Below are 16,791 nucleotides of genomic sequence, written 5' to 3'. Positions count from 1 at the left end.
CTCTAATGAGCAACTCTGATGAGTAATCTATTGGAAACATATGAAGTACCACCAGAGGTCAAGAGAAGAACTGGGCAGGGTGGGGGAAGAGATCTGCCATTCCAGCTTTGATGCAGGTATGACTGCATGAAATGCTCTACCAGACACACAGGCCAACATGACAGACCAGAGAGATTGTGAAGCCAGACCAAAGACGGAAATCTGAGTTACACTTAAGGCAGGAGAATTTCTCAATCAGTGACAGAGCATCCTAAAACTCTGGCTTTGCAGAAAACACACATACATATACGCACATATATAGGGTCAAGCCAGTTTCCCATGCCCCCAAGTATCTCCAAAATTCTACAGCCCTTGAAAACACATTCTCAGCACACCAAGCTCCAGAAATCACTACAAAGGCAGGAACTTTGGTTTACTGGTCTCTGCTTCATTTAAGGAAAATTGAGGATGTGTTGGTTTAATGGAAAATATGGTACAGACCAGAAGGAGCCTTCCCACTGACCTTTTCCTTGGGAGAAATGCATAGCAGGAGAAGAATTTCTTCCTCCTCCTCCGCTGCAGTGTCTTGGAATCCCTATCCATCTGCATCTAATTTCAAGGCAGGCAACCCCTGCCACATCATCCTAGCCCCTAACCAAATAATTGTAGAGAAATCTACCTCCGGGCAAGTGCAAATTTATTGCCCTCATCAAACTAATGGTCCAGCCAGCCCTGTGTACCCAAGGGGAAACACATAAAAGTGTAGCTATCCTACATTTATTTTGCCACTCTTATCTGGATTTCCACACTACTGCCCTGCTCTCCATCAAACCAGTTGTCCTATATTCCATTCTCTATTGGGTTTTGCCCACAGGCTGTGGAACAGGATCTCTTTCCACATAATATATCTTTACCTTATGTTATGTGGGAAGAGATTCTGGTTTATTGAAAGCCCTTCACTTGATATTTCAACAGATATCCATTACTTATTTAACAGAAGGATAAATATAGGCAGGGCTATGTACAATTCTGTAGGAGCAGAATCCAGTGGAGACTCAGTTTAAAAAACACACAAGTTCCTAGCTCTTATGGTATAGTTATACCACTATATGGTATAGTGTGTGGCCAGTTCTTACTGAAATTTCAGAAGCAGAAGATGGCCAAATGAGGAGCGTTTCGAGGCAAAGCTTCAATGTCTTTGCCACATCCCATGATGATCAAACCCAGAATTATGCACATCACTGCAGCATTGGGTATAAAGAGAAAGCTCGTATTTTCGTAATTTAAACTGATTTCAGCTTTTTCTTGGTGCAGTGCCTCAATTTTTTCCTCATCAAACACAGCCCTGAATACAGGTTTTCACTACAGTTTCCATCTCCCCTTTACTATCTCCTCCTTCACACCAGCTGCATGTCTCCATTCTAAATCCTTCCTCCTCCCATGTGGAAAAAGTTTTTTCTTCTCAATAATTACAAAGGGTGATACATTATACCTTTTCTCTTTACTTCCTCCAGATCACTTCAGATACCATGTGAGTGAGGCTAGTAGGTGCATACAGTATGGGATTATTAGAAAGACAACATTCTGTAACGTTCTCTGCCAACAAGATTGCTTTTGGATAGTTGCAACATTAAAATCGATCTGCTGACAATTCCCATGCAGGGCTTCCCACATTTAAGGATGGCTGCAGCTTTTTCAGAAAATAGTTGAGTGCCACCAGCACATCAGGCTGGCTCTGAGTTCCTAGGATTAACTTTAAGAATCTTCTGTGGTGTCTGGTAGAACTCAACAGCTGGTTTCGATAAAGCAAAACCCTTTTTAAAAAAAAAGAAAAATGAAGACACTGCACACATATGAAAAGCCACTCAATCTCCAGGTTTCAGTGTAAAGACCTCAAAGCTGGATTTACTAGAGATGGAGAATTCTTGCCATAGCTAAGCTGTTAACTCATTTTCCCTTCTAACCCTTACAACAAACCCTAGCAATACCACTTAAATGAAGCTGGCCTATAGGAAATTTTGCACAGGCATTCCTCAGAAGGGGAAAGTTGGAAGACCAGAAGTAGCAGCTTTGAAACAGAGGAAGATTTCTCTCCTACCCCAACTCAATTTCTTCTTAACCATTACACAAAGGTTTGTCTTACAGCTGCCAAGTTTCTTTCCTCAATTTTCAGAAAAGTTTTGTGCAGTTCTCAAAAGTTTATAGAAAGGCTGTCACAATCAGGCCAAAGACTGAAGTGGGCAGGCTCACTGTGTAGAATCCCAGCAATGTATTACTGTATCCTCATCACAACTGGAAGAGAAACGATGACAGTGGGAGTAATGGAAAATGGTGTTCCCAGGAGCGTAGCAAGGTTGGAGTGGGCCCAGAGACAAGATTTTAAAATTGGCCCCTCGCTGATATATACACACACTTCACAATATATAGTGCACTCACACTCACATCCCCATTATGAATATGGTGAATAGCTAGTTCACATTGAATCTGGTTTTTTTACTCTCTGCTACTGCCGATCTCCAAGAGGCTCAACATAATTCATAGGGGATGCAACACAGGTGGGTGGGGAGTCATGTGACATGCCTCTGGGGGGCCCCTTGAGGCAGTGGGGCCCCAAGACAACTGTCTCCCCTTGCCTAATGGTAGTTACGCCCCTGGGTGTTCCTTTGGAATTACCAAGGAGAAACGGAAAGCATTAATCCTGCACTATCACATATACACAGTTTAAAAAAGAATTGGTTCCAGGTCTTTTATGTCAGAAACAATAACAATCTGCAGATAGGTAGCTCTTCTCCCTGTGCTCCCCTTTCCTTGGCACAGAAACCATTTTGCACTCATTCTGCAAACCTCAGCCAAACTCTCTTGCATGAAAGGCCAGTCAGTGCCACTTGGCAGAAAACAGATCAGCATGCAGCACTGATTTAAAATCAGCACCAAGACTGCTGACATCACAGGGACCTGGAGGCAGGAGATGGCCGGAGAACCAGAAGTAGAGCTAACCATGAACATGAAGACAAAGCCATCATCATCAGTTCTCTGTAGTCCCTGGATTACCTAGCAAGAGGAGACTTCTCTAGCTCATGGACCTAGTACTGAAGATGGCCAAATATGAACAGAAAGTTTAACACAGTTAACAGGCTCTGTCAAAGTACACACACAGCATCAAGGTGTTCTAAATCTGGAATTCTGTATCCAACCAACACATGGGCACACAAACATAGGAAAGGGTGGGATAAAACAATTATGGATGAGGACACAAAATGGGGTGGGGGGGAGGGAGAGAGAGAGAGAGAGAGAGAGAGAGAGAGAGAGAGAGAGAGAGAGAGAGAGAGAGAGAAAGAATAAGTTGAAGGGATAATCTATAACTTATGTTATAAAAATATGAACATGCCTCTGGTAAATTCTACAGATCAACTGGGCTGAAATACTTATAAAAAGCACACCTCCCTCTGGGAAGGAGCATAGATCAACGGTAGAGCACATGCCCTGCATACACAAGGGCCCAAACTCAATGCCCAGTATGGCTGGGGAATCTCTTCACTAAGCAGTGGACTAGGTGAACCAATGGTCTTATTCAGGGTAAGGCAGCTTCTTAGATGCTAGTAAGCCATTTAAAGCCAGAATCCATGGCTTTCTATCAGGGGAGAGTGGAAGCACACTCAACCAGCATAGCTATAATTCACACCACACACTTGCAAAGACAGAATGAGAGCTGCAAGAGAAGTCTCCCCCCCCTCTCTCTCTCTCACACACACACACACACACACACACACTATATTGTGGGACTGCTGTAGCATCATTTTCAAGATCTAGTGCTCAAAGCATTCACACGGATAATTCTTATGACTAGTAGGCCAGTATTAGCTGCATATTTCAGAGAGGAAGCCAAGAAGTTATCCTTAAACTGAGATTTGAACTGGGGATTTCCCAGCTCAGAACATATGCTTTTAACCACTACACTACACCTGCGCTATACACCCTACGTAAGCCTATACACCGATGTGAAGACATATTTGGAATCTGCCGCTCTCTGTTCAGTAGAGCTGTGCATCAAGAGTGTTCAACCGTGATGAATCTGCAGGGCCTTCTGGTGCCATGTGGATGCAGCCACTCCCAAGAAGGGCCTTCTCCGCACAGCTCCCCTGCAGGGCCCCCCTCTTCTGAAGGAAATGGAGTGTGCAGGGATGCTGAGAGGGAGCACAGAGGCCTCTTGGAACTGTAGCTCCTCCCAGAGGCCCCCATCACCATGAGGATAGTGCTGGGAGGAACTACAGTTCCCAGAGGCCCTCACGCAGCTTCCCACCATGCCTGCACGCCCCTGTAGAAAAGCCCCCTTGGCTGGAAGTGTGAGGAACTGCATGGCAATGGCCACCCTGGGAGTGGCCCTCTCCACACTGCACCAGGAGGGAGATTCATCGGGAGGGGATGCTCGGAAGCACAGTCCAGCTGTCTGTGTACTGAACTCATTAATTGGGACAGGAACGATCACTAGTGCTCCTGAAGAGCCCTCTGAATGGAGCCCTTGGTAAAAGCCACCCTCTAAGAACATTAAGATGACTTAGAACCACATTTGCTCTTTACTTAAGCTGACATTGGTGGGTGGTATTACACTCAAACCCACAATGCATCTGAAAGCTGGACACCACAACTTGACAGGTAGCCCATCTCAAACCTCTAGGCATGACTAGGGCAGCCAGCACTCCACCTGCAACAGGGCTGCAAGGGCAAGCATCCAACATGAACAAGCCAGTGAGGGGCACCATCATGGGCAGGGACCAAAGGGGGTCAACCATCCCACCCACCCACCAGCCTTCCTTCCCTTCTCGAGGAAACACTCCAAGAAGCATGTCAGATGTGCCACCTGAGAACAGTGTACTTCATTGTGAGGAATGAGGGCCAGTGGCATCCCCTATTAACCCTAAACGTACCTCCCTGATTAACTGTTCATTGGATTTGTATGAAGCTTCAGACCAAGCTTAATACTTTGCACAGCCCCACCGCCCCGGGGCACCATGTGGAGATGACCATTCTCACTGGGTAGTACTTCATTTTGTCCATCGCTCGGGGCTCCCTTTAAGGAAAACCAAGCCCTCTGGAGCCCCTGCACAGAGTGCTGAGAACTGTAGCCCGGTCTTACTCAAAGGGCCCTCCCAGCACTGAGAGAAGTGCAGTCTAGTGCAGAGCTCAGCACAGTGGGAGGTGGCTCTCACCAAGGGTTTTCCCCTCCCCAAAGTGGCCCTCACTTGAAAAACAGCGAAGACCACTGTACTATCACACCAACAGCAAAAAATGGTAACAAGAGGCCTGAATTCTTCACTTGACAAGGCAAGCCTCAACAAATTTTCTTTGGATCTAGGAGCCAGATTCAGGACTGCAGACACCTAGCTTAAACAGATATAACCTTCCCTCCCTTTCTTCCCGAGTCATGTATGTCCATTATTTTCATTACAGGAAGTCCTTGACAACGACAGCAAAAACAACAAGAAGCAGCAGCAGCAGCCAAAGATTGATGAGACCACAAAACTGAAAAAGTTGTAGAAAATGAAGATGTAAAAATATTATGGGACTTCTGACTACAAACAGATAAACATCTGCTACACAATACACCAGACATAACTGTAGTCGAGAAGAAAGAAAAAACAAGTCAAAATAATTGATATAGCAATACCAGGTGACAGCAGAATAGAAGAAAAAGAAATAGAACAAACAACAAAATATAAAGATCTTCAAATCGAAATTGAAAGGTTGTGGCAGAAGAAGACCAAACTAATCCCAGTAGTACTTGGCACCCTAGGTGCAATTCCAAAACACCTTGAAGAGCACCTCAACACCATAGGGGTCACGGAAATTACCATCAGCCAATTACAAAAAGCAACTTTACTGGGAACAACTTACATTTTGCGATCATATTTAAAAACAACAACAACAACAACAACATTGACAATAAGTCAATCCCAGGTCCTTGGGAAGGACTCGATGTCTGGATAAAACAAACCAGTCAATAACACCTGTCTGACTGTGTGAACAACCAACAACAACAACTTTATTTGTTAGCTGCTCCATAACAAGTTGTTCTCTGGGTGGCTCACAACACAACATCAGAACATCCAATAAAAACACATATCACACACACACACACACACACACACACACACACACACACTCCAAAATAAGTACAAAACAATTAAAAAACTTGTTTTTAAAAGTCAATTTTAAAAACATTTAAAAAGCCTGAGTGAACAGAGAGATGCTCTTAGTTAAGACAAATGGCACTTAAGTTTGCAAACTGTCATCTTATTCCATGGAGGGGAGGCTCCGTTGGAGAGCTGCTGTTGCCTGCACTAGAAGAAGTGGCAGCCTCACTTCATTGAGACTGGCAGTCCTGGAGGTGGCAGCAGCTGCATGTAAATCTGCAGAGGGATTGGTTGACTCACCTATCCAAGACGCTGCCCCTGCTGTTGCTGTTCTGACACCTCCTCAGGCTCAGATGCTGTACTGTGCCAAAGAGAAGGAAAGAGCTAGGGATGGGCACCGACTGAGGTTCATGCACTGGTTCGGCACCACGGGGAGGCGGAAGGCGAGCAGGATCTTTAAGAAAAAGGAGAGCAGGCCCTTACCTGCGCTCCGCTGCTGCATGCAGCTTCCTTCTGCAGTGGCACTTGCCCCCAGTGACCCCACCACTGCTCCCTCTAAGGCGTGCGCACACTCACAAGTTTTCTGATGTCCGCTCAGTTAATTTTAGATCCCGCTCAGGTTGAATTGGGAAGACCCCACTCTGAATCCATGTGCGCACACAGTGCCTTGGTACTGCCGCCCAGAACAAAACTCATTCCGCACAGAGATGAAAAAAATTAGAGGGACCACTGACCTCCATGTGGAACCAGCATGCACATGGTGTCCACACATGTGCCATTGGTGTGGTCAGCAATACCACATTGTGCCATTGGTGTGGTCAGCCATGTGCATCCTGGTGCATTGCGGGGTACTTGGGACAAGTGCAGCCGCAGCAGAAAGCTGCATGTGGCAGCGGAGACCAGGCAAGGACTTGCTCTCCTTTTTCTTAAAGCTCCCGCTCGCCCTCCCGCTCCCCGTGGTGCCCAATCGGTCTGGATCTCATCTGAAATGGTTCGGTGCTGAAAGAGCCTGGAAAGAGCCTGTCCCATTCCCAGCCTCCATGTTGTTTCCTGTCTGCCTGCCCTCCCTCCTTCCTTGTCTAACTGTTGTCCAGGAAGAAGAGGAAATGGATGTGAGCTGCCCAGTTGCTTCTCTTCCTTCCCCAGAAAAGCGAGAAGGAGCCAGGAAGGGACTGAGTGAGGCGAGCCGTTTCTGATCATCCACCATTAACTTCTCTGCTGCATGTCCGCACGGCACACCACCAGCTTGGACAGCAGCAGGGGGGAAATAGGCTATTTGGCCTTGGTTCAGGAACCAAACCCCTCTTTATAACATTGTCTTCTATGAGAAGACAGGTTCTGAGTCAAGACGCTGGGACTTAAGACAGTTTTCAGGGACCAACTTTGTCGTAAGTCTGAGGACTTCCTGTAGTTCGTCGCTTTGTGTGTGTCCATTACATTTTTGTGCACATGCCAGCATGGCGTCTAGACAACTAGCAAAGGAGCCAGCGTGGTGTAGTGGTTAGTGTGCTGGACTAGGAGCAGGGAGACCTGAGTTCAAATCCCCATTCAGCCATGAGACTAGCTGGGTGACTCTGGGCCAGTCACTTCTCTCTCAGCCTAACCTACTTCACAGGGTTGTTATGAGGACGAACTTAAGTATGTAGTACACTGCTCTGGACTCCTTGGAGGAAGAGCGGGATATAAATGTAAATAAATAAATAATAAATAAAAATAATTTTTAAAATAAAATAAAAAATAAATCTCTGCTCTGGTGGGGCGGCTTATCCCCCAGCAGCACCCTCTGCTTCATGGTGGGGGGGGGGGGAGATACTGCTCACTCCTCCTCCACCGCCCCAAACAATGCTCTCCGCTTCATGGAGGGCAGACCCCCTGCCTTGCTTGCTCCCTCTTCCTCTTGCTTGTGTCTGTCCATTGCCTCCCTGAGCCAGCCTATGGATGGATGGATGGATACAAGCAGGAGCAGGAAGGAACAACCCATTCCCGTCTTGCTTGCCACTTCCGGCTCACATCCATCACCTGGTCTGGGCATTGTGCTTACATTTCCAGGTGCCATGGCAAGCTAGTGCCTGGGATTTGTTGAGCCCTGGTAATAAACTCCAAAGAGATTATACATAATAAGCATGAATGACTGGAATCCAGTCCCCAATAAGCTCCAATGGAAAAGCGGAGTAACTGACAAGTTGCAGTTCCTTCCCCCAACTGGTGAACTCTCAGACAGCTTGGGAATCAGACCACATGAAATGGGGAGGGGGCGGGGAACACACACATTTTGTTACATACTGTGAACAAGCACTCAGTCCCTGCGACTATCGATCCCTTCGCTCCTCAAGGCAGGCATCCATCCAGCTCTTACATGTAGAGGCAGCCCTCCACCTGGAACCATGCAGGAAGCAGAGGATTGACTAGCAGCAATGGGATCCCAGATGGTGCTGTACGATGGTACAGCTCACAGTTAGTGTTCAAGATCAGCCTTCGCTTCTAGAGCTGTGACTGTGCCTAGGGCAGCTGTGGATGCACAGACCCAGCCCCACCCTCATGACAGACTTGGGACACATTTCCCATAGAGGGGTGCGTCTATCCACACTGGATACCCAACAGTAGCCGAACGGAAGGAGTAGGGCTGAACATCCCAACACAAAAGGAGGCAGGCAGACGTCTCTGGGAAGACAGCCACATTTGCCCGACAACACAAATAAATCCCCATCTCTCTGTCCCCCCCCCCCCCATGAGGGGAAAGAAACAGCAGCACTTCTTTAAGAAGCCTGGAGGAGGGATGGTGGCAGCAGAACACAGGAGAGCCTCAAGAGACATGAGAGCTAGAACCAGGAGCCCTTGCCTCATGCGGTGTGATGCAAGTCCGAGGGCTCCCTGGGTAATGAGAGGGAAACTAAGAAGAATGGCCCCCGATGGGAACAACGGAGCAGTAGGGAATCCAGGGCATACACACATCAAAGGAATAACTTGGCACAGGGTCAGACCATTTGTCCATCGAAACCAGCCTGTCCCTACGTGGCTTCCTGAGACTAGAGACGGAACCAGAGGCCAAAGGCATGCAGAGCCAGGGCTGTGCCTCATCCCCAGCTAGCAAAATAGCTCCAGGAGAAGCTGGCCTATCACGCTAGGCTTAGTTATAAAGGGGCACCCTAGGAATGCACCTTTCTGAAGCGGCATTTCGGAGTGGGGGACCTGGACTCAAGTCCTACAGCTGACTGAATTAGAAGGGATGGAAGCTGCTGTCTTTTAGACAAATAATTTCCCTTCCTTTCCTCCACTGTCAATATCTAAATAGTAACCAACTCAGGGCAGAGACCTGTCCTCTATTCTTTGTAAGCACAGCAATATATACATGGTTGCTGGTGCTGCACATGGAACAACAACAACAACACTTTGCTGCCTAAACAAATGTAGGCAGCCGAAGTCCCTGGGTCTATGGATATTATTCTGCATAGTGCATCTACCACTCCCTGAATCACTGCTCACTATATCTAGTGGAAGTACCACTCTTGAATGAATATTCAGGAACAACCACCCTTTTGAATATCAGCAGCAATGTGCAAGTGAGAGTTTTCTATGAATTATTAGAGCATAAACCGGAAAGCCTGAGCTTTGGAGTCTATATTAGTCAATACATCATGCAAATCTCAAAGTTCTGGGGCTGATTTCCGGTAACCTCCTGCTAGAGTTCTGTCGATAAATTGGGTACTTACTGGTACAGACAGGGTCCAAATCCAACAAATCTAAAAGATCACAAGCGTGCAGCAACTAGCCCGGTATATGAGAGAAACACACTTTTGAGTCTTCACTTCCCTAAGACAGTAGTAGTTCAGACTGTGGCCCAAGGACTAACAAGGACTACCTGCAGTCTCAAAGCATTTGCAGGTAGTCCCCAAGTTGAGGACAGCTACAATACTGCAAGCAAAGAACTGGTAGGTTAGTTCAGATTACCAGGGCTGCAGAAATCCACTAGCCTACTAGTCTGTGGCAAGTGAAAAATGATGCCTGACAAGTGAAAAAAGTCCTGATGAGCAATGTACCAACACAGCTTGATGAGTAAAATATTTTGTCTGGCTGATAAACTGAGCCAACATTTCTTTACCGCTGCAGATCACTACGTAATTCAACCCACCATCGTTGCTTCTTGGCCCTCAATGCCCCCATTGCATTGCCAGGTTATAATGCCTCAGTAGCAACACCACACACAGCTTGCAGAATTCACCTTCTTTCCAAGTGTTAAAGGTACAACAGAACTAGCAGGATCTAGAAGCGCTATGCCCCGTTTTCTTCGTGGCCCGCAGTCCCTTGACTCTCCAAACATCAGTTGCCTGTCCATTTCTTTTGCTGCCTCTCCCTTCCCTAAGGCCTTACTTTCTCCTTTGCCTCTTTCAGCAGGTCTGCTTCTCCTTCACCAACCCTTCCCTCAGGTTCCTGCTTTAGTCCATTGCCAACTCTGTACTCTCCCTTCAGCTATGTTGCCTCTAGGTTCTCTACCCCTTCCATGCCAGTCTTCAGCCTGCCTTACAAAACTGCTCTTCTCCCTGCTCATTTCCTGTGCACATTTTAAACCCAGAAGGACTGGCAACTTTCTCTTCTCACAGAAACAGGACTACAAACATTCCAACACCTTTGTTCCTACTGAGCAGTGGGAATATTCTCGATACAAATGCCACACTTATCCAGCCAGTTCAGTTTATTGAAGTGAAGCCTCTGACAATACAGATGCTGAAGAGGCAGAGGTTTATTTAGTGTTTACCACATATTGAAGAGGCAATCCTCTTTTACTTTAACCTAAAAAGCAGCTTGCCTCCTCAGCAGCTACCGTGGAAGTTTCAAAAGCAATGACATGCATAATACTCTCCACCCATTGCACATATAGATTTGCTGGACTGCAGACACAGAGTACAAACACCCAGTGATTTTCATTTGGAATGCCTTCTGAGTGCCATCTTCAATTTTAAAAAAATTGGGACGGGGGGCTGACAGTGCAAAGAAGCAAACTACAACAGCTACAGGTAATAAATCCATGGAAATAAAAGGCTAATGCTGGGAGCAAAAGCCTGCTTTGAATTCAGTCACGAGAACAATAGTACCGGCAAAATCAACAGGATTAAGAATTCACTCACCACCACCACCACGTAGCGATCCCATATCACAAAACAAAACTGCCTTACCCCATGAAGATGTTGGCATATTCATCAGTAAAATTAAAGTTCACTGTGCACGTCTTGCTTAATTGGACGAGAACCCTGAAGTACAGACAAGTGCTCCCTCATGAGCCCAACCTGTTCAGCCACGTCACACTACAGAGCATTACATAAAGAACTACTGGAACCGTGTCACCTGAGGAAATGCATTCCTCAGAAGAATTAAAGTACAATCAGACCAAGGACAGCTATGCCGATATACTGCAACTGTAAGCACTTAGGATCAAACATTCAGGACCTACCCCAGGCCAATGAAGGTGTGATCAATTAGTCTCTGCTGGTTTTAACCAAGTTCTGGCAAGCTGAATTAGACATCCTCAGGATTAAATTACAACCCTTGATTCCTTCCACTAGCTCGCATCAATCTACTGGCTAATGAACAATGAACACTTAAACAAAATCCGGGGAACAAGAGGCGAGCAGCTTGTCCAGAAACCTTGGACTGGTAAGGAGAACACCAACCTAGGCTAGGTCAGAATCCTCCTCTTGCTGGAACAGCAGGACCGTATCTCATTCAGCTAGAGCACTACTGATGGGACGAAACATGCTAGGTAGGAAAAGCTGCCCACCAAGCTGTGCGTGGTGTACAGCTGTGTGGCTCTGTTACTAGTAATGCCATGAATTTAGCTGGAAATTGGAGCGTTGCACTGAACAGTGTTTAGATTCCACCTTCTTTTCGACTGAGCAGCATATCCAGCTCAAGGCTAGACAGACAAATCCTCTACCTCTACTGCAACTGTACACCTTTGCTCCTTACCTGGCTGTGATTAAAGCAGAACCAAAGAGGTCCAGTGAAACAGACTACCATACAGCAGCTCAGACTGGTTCCCCTACAACTCAGAGCCACTGCTAGCTCCCCCATCTCATTTGCCATATTCCCACCTGTATGTCTTGCCATCCTTGTGCTGGTCTTCGTCATCTTCGTTTGATAACACAAAAGGATCACTAATCTCCGGTAGGCCAGATTCCTGCAGCCGTTTCTTTTTTCGACCTCTGGGAGCTTTGGGGGTTATACCCCCGGCACCACTGGCTGCGCCACTGTCTGAAAGGGCAACAGCCCCTTTCTTGGAAAGGTCAGGTACAACTTGGAGAGCTGCCTGGGAGCCAGGGGGAAGTGCTGAAACAATCATGGGTGCCGAGATGGGAAAGGTTTGCACAGAAGAGGCTGTGGTTACCAGCGACCCAGAGGGAGACGTGATGACTAGGCCAGGACCTGCAGTGAAAGAAAAGGGAAAGATCAGAAATCAGATAGCCATTCACCTTCCAAGATCCTTGGGGAAGGAAAAAACACCCCTTAAAATTCTGAGCCACATAAAAACAGATCAGTCCACGAATTCTGGGAAAAGAGGATTGGAACACTGGGAGGCATTTGGGTAGAGAGCACAGAGATTTTATGGTACAGCAGCATCCAAGCCTACATACTTGGCTAGAACTTCCTTCTTTTGTGAGACATTGATTAATTATGTTGAGCAGAGGAGAGTTGGTCTTGTGGTAGCAAGCATGACTTGTCCCCTTAGCTAAGCAGGGTCAGCCCTGGTTGCATATGAAAGGGAGACTTGATGTGTGAGCACTGGAAGAGATTCCCCTCAGGGGATGGAGCCGCTCTGGGAAGAGCAGAAGGTTTCAAGTTCCCTCCCTGGCTTCTCCAAGATAGGACAAGATTTTAAGGAATGGGAGCTGGTCTTGTGGTAGCAAGCATGACTTGTCCCCTTAGCTAAGCAGGGTCAGCCCTGGTTGCATATGAAAGGGAGACTAAAAAAACTTACACTAAAAGTGTAAGCACTGTAAGAGATTCCCCTCAGGGGATGGAGCCACTCTGGGAAGAGCAGAAGGTTCCAAGTTCCCTCCCTGGCTTCTCCAAGATAGGGCTGAGAGAGATTCTTGCCTGCAACCTTGGAAAAGCCGCCTCAGTCTTGGTACCCATCAAACTCCAGGTAGGCTGCAAGTGCAGGGATTTGCAGAAGGTTTCAAGTTCCCTCCTGGGCTTCTCTGAGATAGGGCTGAGAGAGATTCCTGCCTGCAGCCTTGGAGAAGCCGCTGCCAGTCTGTGAAGACAATACTGAGCTAGATAGACCAATGATCTGACTCGGTATATGGCAGCTTCCTATGTCCTGGAAACAAGGATACCCCAGACCCTCTTTCCTTGAGATGTACCCCTCCACTGACACTCCCTATGGCACTCTCCAAAGCCTCTCACCTGTTGTCATGAGCCCAGCAGACTGCACAGGCACTACAGTGATGTTCTGCGTCACAGATGCCTGGCTGTGTGGGGTGAGCTGTTCTGGCTTGGTGTCAGAATCCATAGAGATGTTGGTGGGCAGAGCCACAGAAGTGGGTACTGTCAGCAGCGTAGGATAGTGCGGGGGAGCCAGGCCACAGCCCTTCTCCGAGGGCAACAGTTGCTCCTTCATCTTGTTAATGAACATACTGTTGTCAATCTAGAGTGAGAGCATAAGAAAGAGTGTTTTTAGAATACTAGGCAGGGCAAAACACTGTATGAAGCATGTTAGGAGCTAGATAATCCTCACCTGTCCTGAGACGGTGGGCACTGCTGGCCAGAAATACGGAGAGGAGTTGAAGTGAGATTCTTCCATTCTAGCTGAGGAAAGACAGACACAAAGCTTGATGTCAGATCCCAAGAACCTTTATATAGTATGACTGAGACAGAGCCCCTTTCTTATTTTAAACCAGTTCCAGTTCTACTGCAGAGATTCCATCAGCCTAGAAAACAATGCTCTCTGACGTACCAAAGCTTTGGAAGCCCAAACTATCCGCAGAATTCCCCACTCATCCTGTAGCAGAAAAAAGGTGGGCTGTGCATGCAAAGTCAAGATTTGCACAGAAAGGCAAGAGCATTTTATTCCTAAACTGTCAACAAATACAGAAATGTGTATATTTCTTTTTCCTCCCCCTCAAATTGTCAAATTGCAAACAGGTGCCAGATGATGCAAAAAAATGTTCCAAGCTGCAACATTACAAAAATCTGAGCCTCCATTAAAACAAACAAACAAACAAGCAAACAAACCGTTGAGCTGCTACAGAACTTTTGATGAGGTGACTTAGATAAAGGACCCTGGTTTCATCATGCTGAAGTCCACAACATCAGTGAATACTGGGAGACTGCGAGAGCAGGTCTCCTGTTTGTTTCAGCTTGTCAGGATGCAACAAAGCTGTCTTACACATTGTTCATATGGTCAATCATCTCCCTGTTCAGCCCAAACTAGACATGACAGACCTTAGTTCTTCATCACCATTAGGAACAAAACCTTTCACCACACATCATAACAGAACATTGCAGTTCAGGGTCCAGCTTCCCTATTGACAGTCAAGCCCCTTCAGCCAGGATCAGACCACAGATCTCTAGAGGAATGATGCTCAGATTAGTGCCATGCTAACCCTATTTTTTTTTCCAGCCAGCCATAGACTTTTGAAGACACAGTTTTTCTCACTGTCATTACTACTAGCAAACAAAGCCAAAATATTAAAATATTTTCACATATTAGCAATATATATATAACCAATACATTATATTGCCAAGAATTGTCAATTATCCTTATGCAAAACTAATTCCCAAAGCCAAGTACATACACACATACAGAACAGTTCATTCACAAACAATTTGCAACAAAAATACCACAACACACAAACCATCTCCTGTTTCAAAGTTCGCATTTCATGGGCTGACAGATCTGACTCAGGGGCTGACAGATCTGACTCAGTCTAGGCACAATATGGATGAGGACATAGAGTTGCAGCCAGCACCAAATATACAAGCAAAGTTATATTATACAAATGACTTAATTCAAATTCCATTAACCTCCCATTTCCGACACTGAACAAAAAGGGTTCTGACTTGTCAGACATACTACTACCTATAACAAGGGAGCAACAGAGCCATTAACAAACAACCACTCTGGATTTCTCTGACAGGTAAAACTAGCCAAAACCCATTAGGCATGCTTCAGGCACCAAGTACCCAGTTCAAACAGGCAATGTAACAAGCTCCTGAGATGGGACAATATACTCACTAGGACTGTATTACACTCAAATGCCAGTGGATAGAAGTTAGCTACTAGCTGAAGAACATAGGAAGCTGCCATATACTGAGTCAGACCATTGGTCCATCTAGCTCAGTATTGTCTACACAGACTGGAAGCAGCTTGTGATCCACAGTTTCCAAACTAAGACTCACAACCTGAAAAATCCAGACAAGATCCATTCTTTTTGTAAAAATCAGACTCTACCATAAGAGTTGCATAGCTGAAGATAAGAACACACCAACACAGTCCTCGTGCAACTTTGTGGAAGGTAAAGTGTTAACCTTTGAACCTTACATTATGATCCTAATCATGTCTATCAAACATCACTAATATAAAAAAAGTTGGAGCAGTCCACACACAGCAAGTGAGCAGGAGTGGAGAAGAATAAGAGACCTGTCTGCTGGAAAATCCACTCATTTCCTGGAACTTTGTGCCCTGTCTTCCCTGCAGCATCTCCAGTGCAGTCCACAATACTGCCTACCACACTTAACATTGATATTGTGCCAAGAAGGCACACAATTCAGTGGAAAAAAAACAAACAGATATTCCTGGGAATCTGTGCAGTTTGGCCCTCCAACCCATTTGAGACCACAGAAGCAACCCTGCTGGATCAGAACGTGGGTCCATCTCGTGCAGCCATAAGCTCCAGAGAAGCTTCAAGCAGGGCACAAAAGCAAGATCCACCCAGTGTTAAGTGTTGCCCCAACAGCTGGCATTCAGAAGGATGCCAACTCTGAACATGGAGCTTGACACAGTTAACATGGCCACTGGTAGATCCAGTCTCCAAGAATTTGTACAGCCCGTGCGAACGCGATCACCACATCTTGAGGCAGGATCGCACTGGGGAAGCAGGATATAGAAATATTTTAGTCATCACAATTACCAAGAGCGTTAAGGATTGGGAGCGGGAAGAAGCCAGAGCCCCAACCCGCTAGGCTATGATCAGATGGGCCCCCTCCCCGACCAAGATCCCGCCGCGACCCTTCGCTCGCTCGCACTGACCCCGCCCGCGGCCCCTCGCTCTCCGCCCCGTCCGGGCCGAGGCGGGGAACAGCGGCCGGGCCGATACGCAGTCCAGCGGCGCACGGGCCACCAGCTGGGAGGGGGCGGCCCCGGAGCCTCCACCGCCGCCTGCTCCTCCCGCCGCCGCCGCCGCCGCTCCCCCGGACAGCCAGGCGGACAGGAGACAGCCCTTGTCTTCCGCTTCCGGGTGACTTAACCCCGGAACCGCCCCTTGACGAAGAAAGCCGCTCATGTTCCCCCGCCCGCTGCCCATCGTCCAGTCCCTCCCGGCCCCCGGAGACGACCCCCCGGCTCTGGCCCGAGTGGCGGCAACAGCAGCCTCCTCCTCACCGGAAAAGGGAGCACGCAGCCACTTCCCAGTTCAGGGGGCGGGGCCTGAGCGACCACTTCCGGGGCTCCGGGTGACGATTCCTA

General features: G+C 47.2%; 1 protein-coding gene across 5 annotated transcripts in view; it reads right to left on the bottom strand.

The window, feature by feature from the left end:
- Positions 1-16,785, bottom strand: part of ZNF384 (zinc finger protein 384) — a 31,851-nt gene extending 15,066 nt beyond the window's left edge. For 2 of the 5 annotated variants that reach the window (XM_053290796.1, XM_053290797.1), the window contains exons 1-4: positions 16,357-16,697; positions 13,843-13,913; positions 13,512-13,752; positions 12,197-12,527 (exon numbers count right to left, since the gene is read on the bottom strand). In XM_053290796.1, the coding sequence (XP_053146771.1) occupies positions 12,197-12,527; positions 13,512-13,752; positions 13,843-13,913; positions 16,357-16,630 (917 nt within the window). In that variant the 5' untranslated portion in view covers positions 16,631-16,697. The other 3 variants (XM_053290800.1, XM_053290799.1, XM_053290798.1) reach the window with 3 other exon arrangements.
- Positions 16,786-16,791: the final 6 nt, after the last annotated feature.

Source organism: Hemicordylus capensis, chromosome 2 (assembly GCF_027244095.1).
Source record: "Hemicordylus capensis ecotype Gifberg chromosome 2, rHemCap1.1.pri, whole genome shotgun sequence".
In the NCBI taxonomy this organism is placed as follows: domain Eukaryota; kingdom Metazoa; phylum Chordata; class Lepidosauria; order Squamata; family Cordylidae; genus Hemicordylus; species Hemicordylus capensis.
Note: the sequence above shows the minus strand (reverse complement) of the source record. Positions and strands in the feature narration are given on the sequence as shown.